At 39.8% G+C, this 20143-nt stretch overlaps 1 protein-coding gene across 1 annotated transcript in view; it reads right to left on the bottom strand.

Annotated features, from left to right (window-relative positions):
- DMD (dystrophin) overlaps positions 1 to 20143 on the bottom strand; it is a 3625631-nt gene that overhangs the window by 1958402 nt on the left and 1647086 nt on the right. Inside the window, exons 38-39 of the mRNA XM_082246191.1 lie at positions 12592 to 12714; positions 8790 to 8927 (exon numbers count right to left, since the gene is read on the bottom strand). Coding sequence (XP_082102317.1) covers positions 8790 to 8927; positions 12592 to 12714 — 261 coding nt within the window. The remainder of the gene's footprint in view (positions 1 to 8789; positions 8928 to 12591; positions 12715 to 20143) is intronic.

Here is a 20143-nt window from a genome sequence, read left to right as displayed (position 1 = left end):
ATGCCCACATGTGTGACTCTATAGTCACATGTGCTGCACAGATAAGAAAAAGGAGTAAATGGAAAGTTTAGAAAGGCACTGAAATTGGAGCATGCTCCATAGAGGACACCAGCTGGTCTACACAATTTCAACCTGCAGTGGGGACACAAAGAAGATGGGAGGGACAGCTGAAGACAGGATCAACCAGGTATATTTCACTCTATACAAAAAAAATGCTTTAGTGGCTTTGTGAGTATGAAAACTGTGTTACAAAAAAGATAGATCAGATAGGATGGAAAGATCGCTTACAGGTGAAGAGTGCAGCCACGCTGATCCGACTATGCAGAGACCGCGGTCAGGACAGGAAGAGATGCCAGCAGCTCAGTATGAGCCTCACGCATGCTCAGAAATGTGTCGTGTCCTGGATCCTTGGTTGCATCACACGCTCTTCCTGCACTGCATTCCACCCTGCAGCCCAACACAGAACCCAGAATGATCAGGATGCTGCCGGCATCTCTTTCTGTCCTGACCGCAGTCTCTGCATAGTCAGATCAGTGTGGCTGCACTCTTCACCTGTAGGAGATCCTTCCATCCTATCTGTTGGGCTTTTTATCTACTCTCATCTCGTGAGTTGCCAATTGTCACTACTGTTTTCTCTGTATCATAAAGTAATACACTTAGAGGCGCGTTTCTGTTTTTGTATAATGACACTTTAGGAGTTATGTTCCATGGTTATGGCCACGGTTTCCAACTCCCACAATAAGACCCTGGTGTCCAAGGAGTGGACACCAGGGTCTCCATTCATGATCCAAACTGCCATCTTAGTAAAGGGCTCAGAGAGACATCTTTATATAATGTACATGTGATAATGTCATACCATGTAATCTCAGCCAGCCAATATAACAAGGTTTGTAAAGAGAAGAACTTTCTGTGGTGAGATAACAGGACATTTTTAAGATATCCAACACGAGACAGAACTGAGTTCTGTTGTGAATTTAGATGCTGCAGTAGCAAGAGTGCGTACCCGTATGCCCTGGCAAAAGGCCAAAAATATCACTTACAGCAGTGATATACACATTGTAAATCCTCTGGGTATGCCAGCATACTGCACACACATACATAAGTATTGATCTTGTAACTGCATTGCTCTCATAATAATGTACACTTCATAGTTGAGCATGCATGATCCGTCTGCTTTTGCTGATTGTAAAACAGCATATGACTAATTACGTGATTTATAGTGTAGCAAGTAAAATTTTTCCTTAGGGCACTTTAAGGTAAAAACATTATGGAATACAATTTAATATAAGTCTCTCAGATTTTTTTTAAAGTAATCAATATTCCTTTGAGTTTTTATCTGTCAAGGGTGAGTGGCTTTATTGAGTAACAAAAAATGAAAATCAATGACCTTACTTCTTGAAAACACAACCAATAATGAAGTGTCCTATAGGAGAGTTTTAAAGGACATTTTGTCATAATTAGAGATAATGCTAAATCTCAGGCTGTGCATGTCTAGTTTCTGGGAAGAATTACTAAACAAAAAAATCTGTTGGTGTTAGCAGCATCTTGGAATAAACTGCATTTAATTTTCCCGTACATTGATATCCCATAATAACAGTTCATACAGATAACATCATTGAGAGGGCATTTGAAATGGCAATTTTTTTAAAGTAATTCAGAATATGTTATTTGAAAATTGATCTTAATACACTACTTTTTTCTACTTTATTACCCAGAGCATATTTATTTTTTTAAGAATATTTTGATTATTGTATTTTTCCCATAGCAATTCAAATTTCCAACCAATGGAATAATTAAACTCACATCTGGAACTTATACTGTTCAGACATGCATGTATGTAAGCAAAATTAATTTGCAAAAGAGCATCAAAAATGTGTGAAAAATGTATTAATTTTTCAAAAAGTTTTAAAATATACAGATGTATGTTTAGATAGTATTCATTTAAAAAATGACTAGTATCATTAAAACAATTTATCTATCTATATATATATATATATATATATATATATATATATATTATTATAATATTAATAAAGCATTGGCACTAAGAGGCTCTATTATGTGCAACCACAAATTAATTCCCTATTTTTAGCACATTTAGTATGCTGCAAAGGTTTGCTGGGTAGGTCTGGGATTGAATTCAGCCAACTCATAGAAAGTGTCAGTTTTGTGTACTATGTTTCCTTTAAAGTGTAAATAAACCTAAGACTAAAATGTAATAATATCGCGTTTGCCACCGGGCACCCTGCGATTGCTGCCTGCTGAGAGAGAATGATGTCAGCTGTTGTAAACACAGCTGACCGTTCTTCTCTCTGAAATGATCACAGAGCGCCTGTGATACTTCTATATAGGATCACAGGTCTCTATGATAATTTCACAAGTCCCTCCCCCCACAGTTAGAAAACACTACTCTAGGCTCACAATTAACCCTTTGAGCACCCCTAGGTTAACCCCTTCCCTGCCATTGTCATTATTACAGTAACAGTGCATATGTTTAGCACTGATTACTGTGGTAATGTCTCTGGTCCCCCGAAAAGTGTAAAAAATGTCAGTTAGGGGTCCGATATGTCCGCCGCAATGTCGCTGTCCCACTAAAAATAGCTGATTGCCGCCATTTCTAGTAAAGAAAATAAATAAATAAAAATTACATAAATATTTCCCCTAGTTTGTGGACACGATAACTTTTACACAAACCAATCAAAATACGAATATTGTGATTTATTTTACCAAAAATAGGTAGCAGAACACAAATTAGCCTAAAAGGATGAAAATTTAAATTTTTTAATTTTTTGGGGAATGTTATATAGCAGAATGTGAAAAATATACATTTATTTTTTCAAAATTGCCGCCCATTTGTAGTTTATAGTGCAAAAAATAAAAACCGCACAGGTGATCAAATACCACCAAAAGAAAGCCCTATTTTTGGGAAAAAAGGGCATCAATTTTTTCTCAGTACAGTGTCGCAGGACCGTGCAATTTACCATTAAAGTAATGCAGTGCCGAATCGCAAAAAATGGCCTGGTCATTAGGGGGGAAATCTTTCCAGTCCAGAACTGGTTAATGGCATCCCAGTCTTAGTCCTTAGGATTCAATATATTGAGTTGGCCCTCCCTTTGCATCTATAATGGCTTCAATGTTTCTGGAAAGGCTGTCCCCAAGGTTTAGGAGTGTGTCTACGGGAATGTTGGACCATTCTTACAGAAGCGCATTTGTGAGGTCAGGCACTGATGTGGACGAGAAGGCCTGGCTCGCAGTCTCTGCACTAATTCATCCCATAGGTGTTCTATTGGGTTGAGGTCAGGCCAGTCAAGTTCCTCCACCGCAAACTCTCTCATCCATGTGTTTATCACCATTGCTTTGTGTACTGATCCAAATAATTTGGTTGAGAGGGGATTACGTTGTGTGGGGTTGTTTTTTAGGGATTGGGCTTGGCCTCTTAGTTCCAGTGATGGGAACTCTCAAAGGAATCAACATATCAAAATTTTTGGGACAATGTTATGCTCCCAACATTGTGGGAACAGTTTGGGGATGGTCCCTTCCTGTTCCAACATGACTGTGCACCAGTGCACAAAGCAAGGTCCATAAAGACATAGATGAGCGAGTTTGGGGTGGAGGAACTTGACTGGCCTTCACAGAGTCCTGACCTGATAGAACACCTTTGGGATTGATTAAAGCAGAGGCTGTGAGCCAGGCCTTCTCATTCACATGCCTGACCTCCCAAATGCGCTTTGGAAGAATGGTCAAACATTCCAATAGACAAACTCCTAAACCTTGTGGACAGCCTTCCCAGAAGAGTTAACCTCCCTGGTGGCAGTGGTGTATTTTGGTTTTGAGCTGCCCTAGGCAAGACTAAAACTGGGCGCCCCCCTCCTGAGAGAGAGAGGAGGGTGAGAGGGAGAGAGGGAGAAAGGGGTGAGAGAGAGAGAGGGGGGGTGGTGGGAGAGAAAGAGGAATAATAGAGAGAAAGAGCGAGAGAATGGAGAGAAAGAGAGGGAGAGGGGGAGAGAGGGAGGGTGGTGGGAGAGAGAGAGAGGGGGGTGGTGGGAGAAAGAGAGGGAGGTGGGAGAGAGAGGAAGAGGGGGTGGGAGAGATAGGGAGAGGGGGGTGGGAGAGAGAGGGGGGTGGGAGAAGGTATGACGTCACCGGTGGCTAGATGCCAGGCGGCTCTAGCAACTAGTGGCTAACAGAGTGGCAGGGGTGGCTATTTTGCTGCCCCCTGCAAAGTGCCGCCCTAGGCCTGGGCCCTGTCGGCCTAGGCCAAAATACAGCACTGCCTGGCGGTATTATTATTTCGGATTTTAGGTGCTGACAGCGGTACCATTATTTTGCTAGTAATTCTTAAGGATGAGCAGCCCAAACCAACTATTTACATATGTTTTTTTTACTGTGCGTTCTTCTTTATAACATCCCGGGTATGATAAAGTTTGAAACGCAAAATCCTAAATTATAATATAATAAATAACTATAAAATAATAACAAATAATAATATAATAACAATAAAACGTTTTAGCCAATAAATTATATTAAATAACGTAATCAAAAACACTGACATTTTTTTTTGGTCAAACAAGGATGCAATATTAGTGGTCGTATTGCTTCAGTAAACGTCCCGGGTATGGAAAATTTTAAAACAGGGTGTACTACAGCACAAAGTCCAACGTCACAATCAGGACAGTAGTACCACGTTTCTTTTCGGATTTTCCTTCCAGTGTCGTCACGTTTGGAACAGCAAACCACACACATCCTTGTGGGTGCAGGCTTCTTTTCCGTTGGTGGAATGTGGTCCATAAAGTGACAACCGGTCAGGCATTCCGGGTTCACAACACCAACAGCACAGCGTCCGGATCTACATACAGCTGGTGCCTGAGAAATATCAGTTCAGCAATTTTACAAAGTCCGCATGAACCACAGGCCTGTCACTCTTCTTTTTTAGGAGAATAAATGCGTTCACCAAACACTGTTCAAGAAGATGCCTGAATATTTTTTTATAATATTTTTTTGTTGTTTCCGCATTGCCGGATAAAAAGTCATGGCCTGGTCAGCTCTGTCCACACCTCCCATGGTGTTGTTGTAATCCATCACCAGTTGTGGTTTCATTAAATATTTTCCACCTTTTGTGTGTACTGTGAGAGTAGAGGTGTTGTGAATGGTACTCATCAGGCACACATCTTTTTTGTCACGCCATATCAGTGCCATCATTTTTCCTTTCTGCCAGGCAACTATTTCTCCAGGCTTGAGCTTTTTGTTGGCAAAGGTTGGGGGCATGTCACGCCGGTTAGCTCTAACGGTCCCATATGCATCCGAATTGTTGTGTAGAAGGAACCCATACAGTTCTGGGGACGTATAAAAATTGTCTGTGGTGACACAGTACCCCTTATTCAGCAATGGCTCAGTCAACGTAAGAACCAAAGCGGTTGCCATTCCATAGTTGCTGAACCTTTCATTGAATTTGGTTCCTTTCCCGGTTTATAGGACCAAATTCCAAATGTATCCAGAGCTGGATTCACATAGCATGAATGACTTATGCCAAAGTGTGCTCTCTTGGACGCAATATACTGTATCCAGCTGAGTCTTCCTTTGTAGGCCATTAGACTTTCGTCTATACAAATGTCTCTTTCTGGCACATAGGACTGCTGGAAATTTTTCAAAATGATTTGATAAACGTCCCAAATCTTTTTTGGAGCTGGATGAGAAGTCTCGTCAAATTCGTCATTATTTGTGCAAATACTTCATAACGAGTTGAAAATTTGTATTCCGACATAACCGTGCCAAAATAAGGAGTGGCCAGTAAATTGTTGGTGGTCCAATACCACTTCTGCAGGGGTTTCCCCACCACTCCCTGCAGAATAATTAGGGACAGAAACTTCCAAATGTCTGCTTTGGTCACGAGTTGTCATCCTCAACATCCACTTTGATACCAGGTGCTCCAGTAAATGGGAACCTTGGGGGCGCTACGTGCTCCATACCACAGTCGATCGAGCACCAAGTCCGCACATTGCTGGGCACAGTCGCAGGATCTTCGCTGAAATCGCTTTCTGCGTCCGATGATGAATTTCCCCACTAATCGCTATCACTCCATTCTGCAAGCAATTCTGTATCGCTGTCGCTGTTCTCCAGCAGGTCATATACCGCTTTTGAGGTGGCGGCGCGCTTTTTTGATGCCATGGTCGCTCTGCCGTATCCAGACACAAGGTACAGGAAAAATGCAGGAAGGGCAATGGAGAAAGCACTGGGGGGGGCAATCTAAGGTCAATTTTTTTATTTTAGTAATGTAATCCAATAGGATTACAGTGTATCAGTGTGTTTGTGCTTTTTACTTTTTGAATTTGCTGCCGGTTCCACCCCCCTGCGAATGTCACGTCGCAGAAGATTGAAGCCTGGGCACACAGAGCATCGGGAGGAAGATCCGCCGCTGCACACTGCCCAGATACATCGCTGGACCCTGGGGACAAGGTAAGTAACCCCTCTTTCAGGATTCAGCGATGTGGCTCAGGGTTACCGCTTTTGGCACTGAAATTTAACCCCGAGCCAAACCCGGGAATACCGCTAGGAAGGTTAAAGCAGTTATAGTTGCAAAGGTGCCAACTCAATATTGAACCCTACGGACTGGGATGCCATTGAAGTTCATGTGCATGTAAAGGCAGGTGTCCCCAAACTTTTGACAATAAAGTCTGTAAATCTCAGAACTGAATGGACAGAAATACAAATCATTTGGCAGGTAACACGGCTCTGATTTATGTATTTCATCTGTGTGTTTGGCTGTTTGCCTGGAATTCAGCTTTAATAACATCTGGAAATTTATGTTACAGTATGTACGGTATCTATGTATTTTTATCGGCAGACGTCGAGCAGATTTTCTTTTTACCTTAGTAATGTATAGTAAACATTTAGGACATATAATATTTTATAATATGGGTTGATACTGTTGGTAATATTTTGACAACTATTAGGTATCACTGTTGCCATGCAGCTATGGGGTTCTAGGTCTAGTTTCTAACAGGGAGAATCTCCCTTTTTTAACCTCCCTCGCGGTCTGATTATGTCAGTATTTTTGAATGTTAAAGCAGTACATTGTTTTGCATGGCAATGTGTTGTTTTATATCGTAGGCCTGTAATTATTAGGAATAACTCACTTGAATCTGTCCAAACAAGAGTCTAGCAGAAATCCCAGGTATGATAAGGTTTGAAACACAAAATCATAAATTATAATATAATAATACATTTAATTCAATCATGTAAAAAAAACAAAAAACACTGAATTTTGTCCAAACAAGAGTGCAATTTTTCAAGTCACTGTAATACTAGACACTGCATATTGGTTTAGAAAACATCCTGGGTATGAAACATTTTGAAACATGGGACTGCACAAGGTCTGAAGTCACAATAAGGACAATGGAACCTGGTTTCCTTTCTGATTTTCTTTCCACTGTCATCTCACTTTAAGCAAAAAACGAGGCACATCCTTGTAGGTGATGACTTTTTCTCAGTTGGTGGGATGTAGTCCATGAAGTGATGACCAATCAAGCATTCCGGGTTGACAACACATGACATTTAGCTCTATTCACAGCCATTGATGGTGTTTGGTGGTTAAAAAAGATACGTTGGGCAACTTTCCAAATTAAGTCAGAATGAATCACAGGCTTGTCACTCTTTTTTTGAGCAGAATGTAGGTATTCCATAAGCATTGCTCAAGAAGATGTCTAAAGATCTTATTGTAGTACTTATTTTGCTGTTTCCTCATAGCTGGATAGAATGTCATTGCTTGGTCGGCTCTGTCTTCACCTCCAAAGGTGTTATTGTAGTCTATCACTACCTTTCGGCTTCATGATTTCTTTCCCACCTTTTGTGCGTACCGGAGGTGTTATGAACTGTACTCATTAGGCACACATCTTTCTTGTCACACCCTCGCAGTCCATAGAGGACCAAATTCGCACATCACTGAGCTCAGTCGCAGAATCGTCACTGTCGTCACGTTCAATGTCTGATGACGATTTTCACCGCAAATCACTATCACACAATTCTGCAAGTTATTCTAATTCACTATTGCTGTTTTCTAGCTAGTCAAAAAATGTTTTTGACCTAAAGGGATGCTTTTTGGATGCCATGGACGTTCTCAAGTTTCCAGTCAGAAAGAACGGTAAAAGTGCACGCAGGGTACTGTACAAAGCACTAGGGACAAAACTGAGGTGAAATGGTTTCAAACAGTAATGTAATCCTAACAGATTACAATGTATTCTATGTATGTCATGTTTTGTTTACTTTTTGAATTTCCCACCCGGTTTCGCCCCCATGCATTGCTAGTCCTCGCAGGGAAGGGAACCCGGAAGACAGATGCTGGCATCGGGTGGAGGACACAGCAGTAGGACATCAGGGGATCATAGGGACAAGGTAAGTGACACTACAGGGATACTACAGTGTAACCCTGAGCATGGCTAGGGGTTCCCGCTTTTGGTACTGAAAATTAACCCCACTCAGGATTACTGCCAGGGATGTTGAACTGGATTCTCTAGTTTGCTATCATTATCCCAAACATACCAGCAGGTTACCTGGTGATTAGTTCAATAGTCCCTAAACTGTATGTTTGTGGTTGAACAAACTGCAGTAGAGAAATAAACTGTAAAAGCCTTCAGGGCAGGGGTTCTTGTGAATTAATTTAAGTTCTCTGCAAAAAGCAGCATGAACAAAGTACAAAATACATGTTTACATTTATGAGCTATCTGCATGGCATTTATTCAAGTTTCTTACAATAATTTACAATTTACAATAACAATACAATTTTGTATACATACCTTAAGAGTGTTATATTTAGCTTGTAAAAGCTGCTGTTTTAGTTTGATTTCTTCCCTCTTTTTGTCATCTGATATTTTTAGTTGAAGGTTATTCCCTCTTTTCAGCAGTTCTTTCACTTGGCCATCATTTTCTTCACTCTATGGGGTAAGATGAATAGGCAGGAACATTTATCACACAATCATGAAATTAAAAAGAGACAGATCAGTGGTGGACAGTGATTTTATGGAAAAGTTATATAGCTTTACATATATAATTAGGATTAAGAATCATTTGCTAGGCCCTGGTTAAAGATGGATGATTTACTGAAAGAGTAGAAAGCTCACTTAGTCTAGTGAAGCTGTATTCAGTTTAGTCATATGTCCAGGAATATAAAAATTAGGAAAATAGGATTTTCCCTTGCATAGAATTGGATGGTTGGACTGAACAAAGCCAAAAAGACCACATTTGAGTCTCTCTCTGATTTAGTTTCACTTTGTTACTGGGGTCTGACTTTACCTGAAATAATGACTAGGCTTCCGCCTTCAGCGAATCTACTATCCAACTTAAATGACATTGTAATATACTGCTCTAAAGCAGTATAATTGGACAGTGAAATAGCCATTGACCTGACATTAATTCATAGAAAGTCAGGTCCCTGTAAAAAAGTGAGCACAGAAGGAGCTTTTCTGGATAATGCGGTGTCTGCTCTACAGAATTTTTACTATTACATGTTTAAAATAAAGTTCAAACTCAATTTCAGCTAGAGATAGAAGTAAAGAAAATCTGCCATTTTTCTCATGTCCCTACCTCCCACCTGCCATTGCTCACCTTTGCTACACTCCTTCACCAGTCTGTTTCTCAGTTGGAACCCTTAGCAAATACCCTTTCTCCAGATGTGGAGGAGCATTGGACCTCCTCCCAGGATTTAGGTTTCAAACCCCAGTGACAAATCACCAAGCCTGAACTCTGTCATGTTGGAGGGGAGGTTAACCCTATGTATGCTCTGATACCAAAATACAAATTACACAGGGTTAGCACTGTAATGGAGCCAAGAAATGACTGGTGAGTGTGGGGACAATCAGTATTAGTGGGTGGTTCTAAGAACAGTTGTAATTCTGCATTGAAAAGACTTTCTGGGCTTAAGGGGATAATAGAGTTATCTTCAAGCAGAAGGGATAGGTTTATGTATCATAATTAGGTAACTGTTCAGGGTTTTTATCAGTTTTAGGGTGGAGTTTTGTTTTTCAAATGTTTGTTTACTTGGCTGGGAATAGATTAAGGGCCCATTCACATGTGATAAACTGTACATTAAAGGATGTTGCGTTAGGGCAGCTCCAGTCATTTAAATTGGCTGCAAATGTACCAAACAGAACCAAAAGGGTTCATATAGCATTTTTGGCAATGCACCATACCACACAGCACGTCCTTCATCAAGATATGTTAAAGAAGCATTTGCAATAATTGGTACCCTATTCCACTAAAAAAAATGTAATAGGCCCTTTGTGTTTGTGGTAAGGGCTTTTTTTTTCAGGGGTTGGGGTTAAAGTGAGTGTAAAGGCTGAAGGTTTTTTACCTTCATGCATTCTATTCATGAAGGTAAAAAAACTTTTATGTGCCCAATCATCATTCCGCGATGAGAGCAGAGTCTCTCCCAGGCCTCTCGCTTCTAATTAGCTGAGATCCATTGGCTCCTGCTGCTGTCAATCACAGCTAGTGAGGAGGGATCAGGCGGTGGGCAGCACTATCTATGTTATATGGATATAGAGAGCCATCTCGAGAATGAGAACTCATGAGTGCCTTATAGCAAATGGCTTGCTATGGGAGCACTCAGCAGGGGACCTGAGAAGAGAAGAATCAAAACCATTGCACAGAGCAGGTAAGTATGACAGGTTTTATTAAAACATAAAAATAATTCCTTTGAAAATACTTTAAGCTTCAGTATTAGAAGGTTTATTAGGGTTTGCCCCTAAATGGTATTTAAACCACTTGCCGACTGCTCACATTGACAGTACTGCGGCAAAGTGGCTCGTTAAGGTCTGGCCACATAGACCTACGTCACCAGATTCTCCCCTCTCTCTGCGCCGCGCTCCCGATGTATTCAGACACAGCGGGAGTCGGGCCAGGGGAGCAGAGGCGGTGATCACCGCTGCTCTTCCCCGATCGTCGGGGATTTAGTGAGGAAATCCGCCCGCTTGTGTAAACAAAGCGGGCGGATCTCCTCTGTGACAGACAGTGACAGATTACAGGATTCAGCAGAGCTGAACCTGCGATGTGTGTCTCTGTCACACAACCCCCTCCCCCTACACACGCCAGTAAGCATGAGGCATACATTTAACCCTTCATCACCAACAGTGTTAACCCCTCCCCTGCCAGTGTCATTATTACAGTAAGAGTGCATATCTATAGCACTGATTACTGTATTATGTCACTGGTACCCCCAAAAGTGTCAAAAATGTCAGTTAGGGGTCCGATCTGTCCGCCGCAATGTCGCAGTCCCGCAAAAAAAATCGCAGATCGCCGCCATTACTAGTAAAAAAATAAACAATAAAAATGACAAATCTTTTCCGTAGTTAGTAAACGCAATAACTTTTGCGCAAACCAATCAAAATACGCTTATTGTGATTTTTTTTACCAAAAATATGTAGCAGAAAACAAATTGGCCTAAAACGTTAAAAAATTTTGATTTATATTTTTATTTGGGAATGTTATATATCAGAATGTAAAATATATATATATATATATATATTTTTTTTTTAAATTGTCGCACTTTTTTTCAAAAATTAAAAATCGCACAGGTGATCAAATACCATCAAAAGAAAGCGCAATTTGAGGGGAAGAAAAAGGACATACTGTATTTTCTGGCGTATAAGACTACTTTTGAACCTCAAAAAAATGGGAGGTCGTCTTATACGCCGAGTATAATATCTCCAAGGTAACCTAAGTATAATTACCGGTAGATCTTGTAATAGGGGGGTCGTCTTATACGCCCAGTCATCTTATACACTGGAAAAAAACGGTACATTTAATTTGGGTACAGCGTCGCACACCCGCGCAATTGTCCGGTAAAGTAACGCAGTGCCGAATCGCAAAATATAGCCTGGTCAGGAATGGGGTAAAATCTTCCTGTCTTAAAGCGGTTAAAAATACACTCATTGAGAATTTTTTTGTCAAAGACATGTAGCTAAATACATTTTGGCCTAAATATATGACAAAAATTGAATATATTGGATATTTTTTAACTGTCAAAGTAGAAAATGTCAATTTTTTTGCAAAATGTTTGCTCTTTTTTTATTAATATCGCAAAAAATGAAAAGCGCAGAGGTGATCAAATACCACCAAAAGAAGCTCTGTTTGTGGGAAAAAAAAGACGTAAATTTCGTTTGGGTATGGTGTTGCATGACCGCGCAATTGTCAGTTAAAATCGCGCAGTGCCAAGTTGCAAAAAGTGGCCTGGACGTTAAGCAGGAAAATCCTCTGGGGCTAAAGTGGTTAAATGTTATTAGATTGATTATTAGAGTTTTTTAAATGCTAAATTAAGGATATACTAATACAAAGGTTGTATGTAGCACTGGCTGAGTATAAGTCTGCTTTGTTTAAAGCCAATATTTATTGCCACAAAGACAGGCTGGTATGCTAAGAGTTTGTGAACAGTAGCCTTGAACAGCTTTTCTTCAGGGTTTGCCTTTTATAAAAAGTTAATATGGCCAGATTATGAAGAAAAGCTGAATATAGCACAGCCGGCTTGGTATGACATACACCACATATATCTAATTTTCCATTCTGTGTCATGCTGTTTAAAAGTATACGTCTCAAATACTTTACCATATCTTTATCGAAGTCTTCTTCAGTGAGATTCACTCCAAGTTGAATTTCAGCCTCCAGTGGTTCAAGCAATTTCTGGATATCAGAATGAAACTGATCCAGCTCTTTGGCAGAAACCATAGGCTGTATAAAAATAAGGAATGTATAAAAAAGTCTGCAAGATCCAACATACACTGAAGTACATGTAAGAGACATTATTAGAATACTTTTTTTCAGACCTCTGTTGTAGTCTTCAAGGAGTTTACACAATATACTGAGTACAGAGTGATCTATGCGTATCATGATTCCGAATAATAGTATGTGTTAAAGCACATTACTTACAAGAATATGTTTATACTGTATAATATATGTAAAACAGTCATTTAAGAACAATGCATTAGTCATTTACTGAATATATGAACTTTCTAGGATTTCCCTACTTGTGCTTCATAAGAATATTCTTGCATAATTATTATTTTTGTAAGATAGCTAAAATGCATTTCAATATACCAAGTCACATATTCTTTCAGTAATGTATAAAATGCAGAAACAGCAGTACTAAAACATTAAAAATAAATAGTTTCATTAAGGTAGATCACATATACGGGTATCTTTTTTTTTTTTTCTTCATGCAGTCCTTTTTCAAACAATTGTGATCCTAGTGGTGGATTCGCCATGGGATCACTTTTATAAGTGGTGGTAGAGGTGCACCCCCTCCCGCTGCTTCCCAGTGGTTCCTGATGAGTGATGGCAAGATGGCCACCATTCATCTCTATGCCCTTGAAAGACCAGAGCGACGTCGACGTCACTTCCGGTTCTCGAGCCATGTAAACATGTTTTTTTTTTTTTCTTAAAGCAAAAGATACATCTTTTGCTTTTAAGGATAGAGGGTAGATTTGAGGTCATTTTAATTCTCTAGGGACTCTGCTAAACGTATATATATAATGATATGTAATGTTTGGGGGTTCTAAGTAATTTTCTTTAAAAAAATACTAATTTATTGTTGACAGCAAGTGGTATTCTGAATTCTAATCTGAATGTCATAAGTGATATTAGCAATATTTAAGTTAAGCCATTATTTACTAAAGAGTAAAGTAGGCTGGGCAAGATTACTGCATAGCCAATACAGCCAGGATCTAGGGCAGCAATGAGCCAAGTGTAGAACTGAATCACTAGCAGAGTAGGGCAGCGTGTCTTGCTATTCTAGCTGTTGGTTTTACTTGTACAACATGGTCTCGGAATGTTTTGTGGAGCTATGACATCTGATCTTGTTAGTGTGATATTAAGGCTGGTCAGTCCACTGAGGTAAGAGGGAACGCTCCAAAGGAGCTGGCTTATTAAGCCGAGTATAAACCCAATCCATGAATCAGGGGGTAGTCAGGTGGTGTGAAATAATCTTCTTTTCATCTTAAAAATTGAATCATGTACAGAGGAATTAAAACAAATATATCTCTACAACTTCACATGTTTGAATGTTTAAAGTGAGCACAGGCTCAGTTTATTCACATTTTTGTTATTCAGTCACTTAACATTCAGAGGCTCTTGGACACTTCTTATACTTATGAATTCCAACAAACATTTCCATATATCAATATAATTATTATTTATTTAAACATTTGACAAAATAAGAACATAGAAAATAGTTAACAGTCATTTGTATGATCATTGATGCTAAACAGTCATTGCTTTGGTTTGTTTTTATTCTAGAGATAACAGGTTTGTTGTTATTTTTGTACACTGTAAACACTTTAATATATACTTAAAGTGCCGGTTCACACTTCCGCGTGTGCGGCAATCGCATTTAATATCGGAGCGCACTACATGCGATCGGATGTGCAGTGCAAATTCAGCCATACACTTTGCATGGCTAAATTCGCACTGCACCTGCACAAAAGTCGCACATGAGGCATTTTTTCAGCCGCATCAGGATCGGATCGCACAGTGGTTCACACTTGTGCAATCCGATCCTGTGCGAACTGTCAGATCGCACTGCGATATGCGATCAAACTGGGGGTGTCGTTGACACCCCCAGAGTATCGCATATGGCAGTGTGAACTGCCAGATGTGCATTTGCGATGCGGGAACAGGCTGCAAGTTTGCAGCCTTCCCGCATCGCACAAGTGTGACCCGGCACTAAGAGAAGCACCATCCCCATGGGTGAAAATGAAGGTAGTTTTTGTTACTTCAGGATAAAATCCTGCTAATTCTAGACATGAGACACCTTAGGTATACAATAAGTGAATTGCATGTGTAAAGTGAGGTTTTATTCCAGTATCATGTCTTCATTACAAAATACATAAATTATACAACAAATCCATCAAAATTTAAATCCATGTGATTTACTTGTCTCATTATCTATTCTGTTCAGCCAAGATAACCACAAAGGATGCATTTATTCTAGATAATGCGATTTTAGAGAGTCTAATTTCTCCAGAACACCTGCTTTTCAATGGAACTAATAGCGGAGCTATTTTAATGAACACTTAAGGGGTATTACTCTAGTGAGTGACTTAAATCTTATCTTGATTAAGAATATCAAAATGGAAAACCATTATAAAAAAATATGTATCAGGTCAGACAAAAATCGTTAGGACAAAGTTCCTGCTTTTCACTTTACAAATATTGAATGATATCTCTATGGCAAAGTATGTAACCATACTAGTTAGTTTGTTTTAAAAAAGAGAAAGTAAATTTAGCAAAGTTAAGTGGATATTTGTCAGCTCTTGTAAAGACATGTTAGAGCTCCAGTTTATCAGCAGTAAAGATAATAAATGTTATGACAACCACTTTATTAAACAACTATATTAAAATGGGAAGTGACTGGGGGCTAAGTGTTTTGTTGGATTGCCAGTTGAGGAAAAATAGTATGTGAGTGTTTATTTACAAGTTAATATAGGTTCATGAATACATTAACACCATTAATAGACCATTCTATAGAAAGCGATCTCATTACTTTGGAAACATCTTAATTTGATCTCTAATGCACTACCTCAAAGGCTTCACATAATTGTGCCTTTCCTCACAAAACTGTCAACCTAAGTTTGACTTAAAATTACATTTACAATGGGTATGCACAATGACAGGACACTTTCCGGACATTCACGTTAAAGCTAGAAATAGTCAAGATAATAAAAATATTATATTAAAATATATATATATATTTTTAAAAAACTATACTATGATCTAATATTAAAAACACATTTTCCACACTGCGCAGCCATCCAGTAACACACATAGGGGGTTATTTACTAAAACTGGTGCATGCAAAATCTAATGTAGCTCTGTTTACAAACCGATCAGCTTCCAGGTATTTTGTACCTGAGGGAAAATTCCACAACAATTACCAAAGCTTAATTAAACAAGCTGAAGTTAGTAGCTGATTGACTACCATGAACAGCTGCACCAGATTTTGAGTGCACTAGTTTTAGTAAATCCCCCTCCAGTTCCTAATAAAGCAATTGATCTTCCTGGTTCAACAATGCAATGTATTTACAGGTGGTCCCCGGGTTACAAACAAGATAAGGACTGTAGGTTTGTTCTTAAGTTGAATTTGTTTGTAAGTCGGAAGAGGTACATTTTTTAAGTTTAGTGCCAGCCAAAAGAATCCTTTTTAAGTTTTTTGGATAGCATAGGGAATGGTTAACACCCCTGTTCCATTTGTTTTGCTGTCTGTACCCCTGTTCAGAAGATTTCACCTCACTTTCTGTCCCTATAACAACTGTATTTTGAAAATTTTGGGTTGTTGTGGAAACAAAGATTAGTGATAAAAATCCAGTGCAGACACCTTTTTCCCATGATAACTCTTACAGGAGTGAATTTCCCCTCCTAGGGGTAGATTTCTTCCCACTTCCCATTGTCTCTCTCCATTTGTAAGTCGGATGTTTGTAACCCGGGGACTGCCTGTATCATCTTTCCTCTTCCAGTCTCTTTATTGGGCAGCAACAACAACTCTGTCTAGCTAGCAGCAAACTGACTTAGGGCAGAAATGCTGCCCCAAGAAACTGTAATGCTAAATCAGGAAGTGGATTTTTTTTAAATTCTGATTTCATTTTTAACTTTCCACTCTTTACAAAGAAAACAAGCACATACAAAGAAAACAGACAAAACATATCTTAAAAAAAAAAACATAGCAAAGCAAAGACAACCATTAAATGCACAAAAAAGGGGGGCCTTATTTTAACAGTCAGCAAGCATCTGACATTGCCTACGGGCCTACTTTTAATAGCCTAAACAATGCTGCTATTACTAACACAGTCTATAGCCTAACTCCCTACTAAACTCACCTGGGCTAATCACAATGACCAAAATAAGTCAAATTTCTTAAATAATGTTCTAAGTGAAAATATACAGTATGTCTCTCATTGGAAATGCGCTTATTAGGATCAAAAATCCAGTCAGTTACAGTCAGAATATGTGCAGAAGTCCACTTTGGGGCAATTTGCTTTTGAGCCACAAATAGCAAAAAGTATAACAGTCATTCGCTTTGGTGGCTTATACACTGAATAGTCAATATAGCACAATAAACATAAAAGCGGGTCTACAGGAAGATCAATACCTAAAATCCTATTAAAGGGATGGAAAATTCAGAATGTTTTTTATCTTAACACATTCTATGCATTAAGACAAAAAGCCTTTTGTGTGCAGCAGCAGCTCTCAGCCCCCCTAATACTTACATGAGCCCCCTCTCTATCCAGAAATGTACACGAATGCCTCAGCTATCTAGGACTCTTTCTCCTGATTGGCTGAGACACTGAAGCCCTGTCAATCAAACTCAGTTAGCCAATTAGGAGAGAGAGGGGGCAGGGCTGAATGGCAGCTCTGTGTCTGAATAGATACACGGAGCTGCAGCTCAGCTCGGTTGCCCCCATAGCAAGCTGCTTGCTGTGGAGGCACTCAACAAGAGAGAGCGGCAAGGAGCTACAGCCAGGGACCCGAGAAGTGGAGGATCTGGGCTGCCCTGTTCAAAACCACTACACAGAGCAGGTAAGTATATTATGTTTGTTATTTTAATAGAAAAAAAACTGAGACTTTACAATCACTTTTAGTGTGCCAATGACCTCCACCCAATATCTCTGGAGTTTTGTGCAATGCCATAATAAGTGTATCAGGGACCCCAAAATACCCAATCTAAGACATTCCAAGTCGGCTCTTAAGCCAATAGCACACAGAAATTCTGGGGTCCTATACACAATGCAAAATAAAAAACTGAGTTAGCCTGTGTGAAGGAGAAATAGACGCAGAGGGAAGTACCCAAAGAAGTTCTTCCCAATGCTCTGGAAGGCAGAATTTATAAAACAAGCTCTTTAATAGAGCTGAATAAGTATCAGTGATGAGACCCTTGGTAGAGGTTACTTGCACTGCTCCATTCAACACCTGCACTGAGGAAAAGCAAACAGGGGGAAGAGGAAAATTGAGCATTTAAAGCATGGCGCAGCTGCAAAAATTAATAAAACCACCTAGCTACTCAAAGGATTTAGGTGAACCCTTCTCATAAAGCTGTGAAAGAGTAAAAACTCCCACCTATTCCCACTGCTGGAAGCCCAGTAGGGTGGATAACTCGGGGAGCCTATCATTACTACAATTAGGGGTAATTTTAGTGAGGGAAGAAATTCCAACGTCTTGTGCGTCATCTGGCAGCGTGAGTCCATCTGATGGGGAGATCAGTGAGCTTGCCCGCATTGGTCTTAGGGGATATAGCAGACACTGAACAGACACTTCCTGGAGCAACCTGGAAACCTAATTTCACTGTGGGTGAGATTACTTCAAGGGAGGGCTCTCCCAAAGCTACATACATTAGGGAGACTTTACCTATATTGTTTATCCAACAAAGACGATCTGTGTATGCCTCCGCTCTCCTCCCTCTTCCCTGCTCTTTCAGCTCTATCAACACCCTGCTTGATGAACCGCTGTGCTTTGCATACATTCTTATCATACTCGTGCTTATTGCCGACTCTCTATATGTCAGTGCTTCAGTTTTGCTGTCAACATTATGCAATCCTTGCTTTGAGAGACTGCTGAACTGAGAGAAGAAATCATGTGCGTTTTGGGTCTGTGTCACACCACTGCTGGGGATACTCGCTACGAATGTGGAGAACACATCATGCCTCATTGAGCTGTGACTTACCAGTGCTTTTAGTACTCTTATCTGTATACCAGCTTCATAAACTGAACTGTATCAGCTGCTGACAGGGGAGGGGAGGGGGGTCTTCCTCCACATCCATGGTTCCCCTACTATCCCCCACTGCCCAGTGCAAGGTGTGAATGGAAGTGTGCATGTAAGTCCGGTCATCTGTTGTCAGTATTTGACAACATTGTCATACTTGTTTTATTGATCTGTGGTGCAGGTGCGGTGATTTTTTGCATATTGTTTTAAATCCATGTTTCATCAAAGTTCTTTTTTAAGAAGATATATTGCTGCTTGTTCCTTACAGAGCCCCTTTGATGGGCACACCTCCGAGTTGCCATCATACTCCCTTTTTCCTGTGTAATTATTGGCTCTAGGAACACCACCCCCTCTTTTGTTGAGTCGGTAGATAAATTGGAGACTACCTTGAGTGAACCACTGTTTTTTATTCCTTTTGATTGCAAAAAAATCCCTATTACTTTCTTAAACGAGTTCCACACCTTGAGCAACAGCACAAAGGTGGGCAAGTTGGAAAAGCAGAGCCCCCTTAGAGCCCCTCCAGGACAAGCAGCACCAGGGACCCCTGAAACACAAGGGAAACAAAGCGATAAGAGGAAGTAACTGAGGCCTCAGAGTCCCACCATGCAATTTTCTGCAGTTGTGCTGCAAAAAAATAAAAAAAATTCTCTGGTTTGGGGCCACTTAACCCCCAGACTCCTTTGAATACTGTAGAAGTTACAATTTGATGTGAGGGGCCTTATTCCTCCAAATCAAACCTTTAAATATACCATTAACCCTAATAAAGTTCTTCAAAGGGATCCATACTGGAGAATTATGTAAAAAGTATAATAGCTGCGGCATCCAAATCATTTTGAGTAAATTTATATGGCCTATTACTGAAAGGGAAAGTCTACACCAAACCCGACTTTGAATTTGAAATTTTGTCAACAGAGGGGCAACATTGTCCGCTATACTGATGCATCTCATAAAATTAGAATATCCTCAAAAAGTCAATTTATTTCAGTGATTCAATTCAAAAAGTGAAACTCTTATATTTTATATAGATGCGTTACACACAGAGTGATATATTTCAAGAATTTCTCTTATTTTTGATAATAATAAGTATGTCCATGTACAGTATAATATGCACTTAATACTTGGTCAGGGCTCCTTTTGCATGAATTACTGCATCAATATGGCATAGCATGAAGACAATCAGCCCATGGCACTGCTGAGGTGTTATGGAAGTCCAGTTTTCTTTGATAGTGGCTTTTAGGTACATTGTTGAGTCTGGTGTCTCTCCTCTTTCCCTTGACAATACCTCACAGATTCTCTATGGGTTTTTGGTCAGGTGAGTTTGCTGGCCAATCAAACACAATGATACCATGATCATTAAACCAGGTATTGGTACATTTGGCAGTATGGGCAGGTGCCAAGTCTTGCTGGAAA

The sequence above is a fragment of the Pelophylax lessonae genome, assembly GCF_965119305.1.
Source record: "Pelophylax lessonae genome assembly, chromosome: 2".
Lineage (NCBI taxonomy): Eukaryota > Metazoa > Chordata > Amphibia > Anura > Ranidae > Pelophylax > Pelophylax lessonae.
This window is presented reverse-complemented; position numbering and strand designations above follow the sequence as displayed.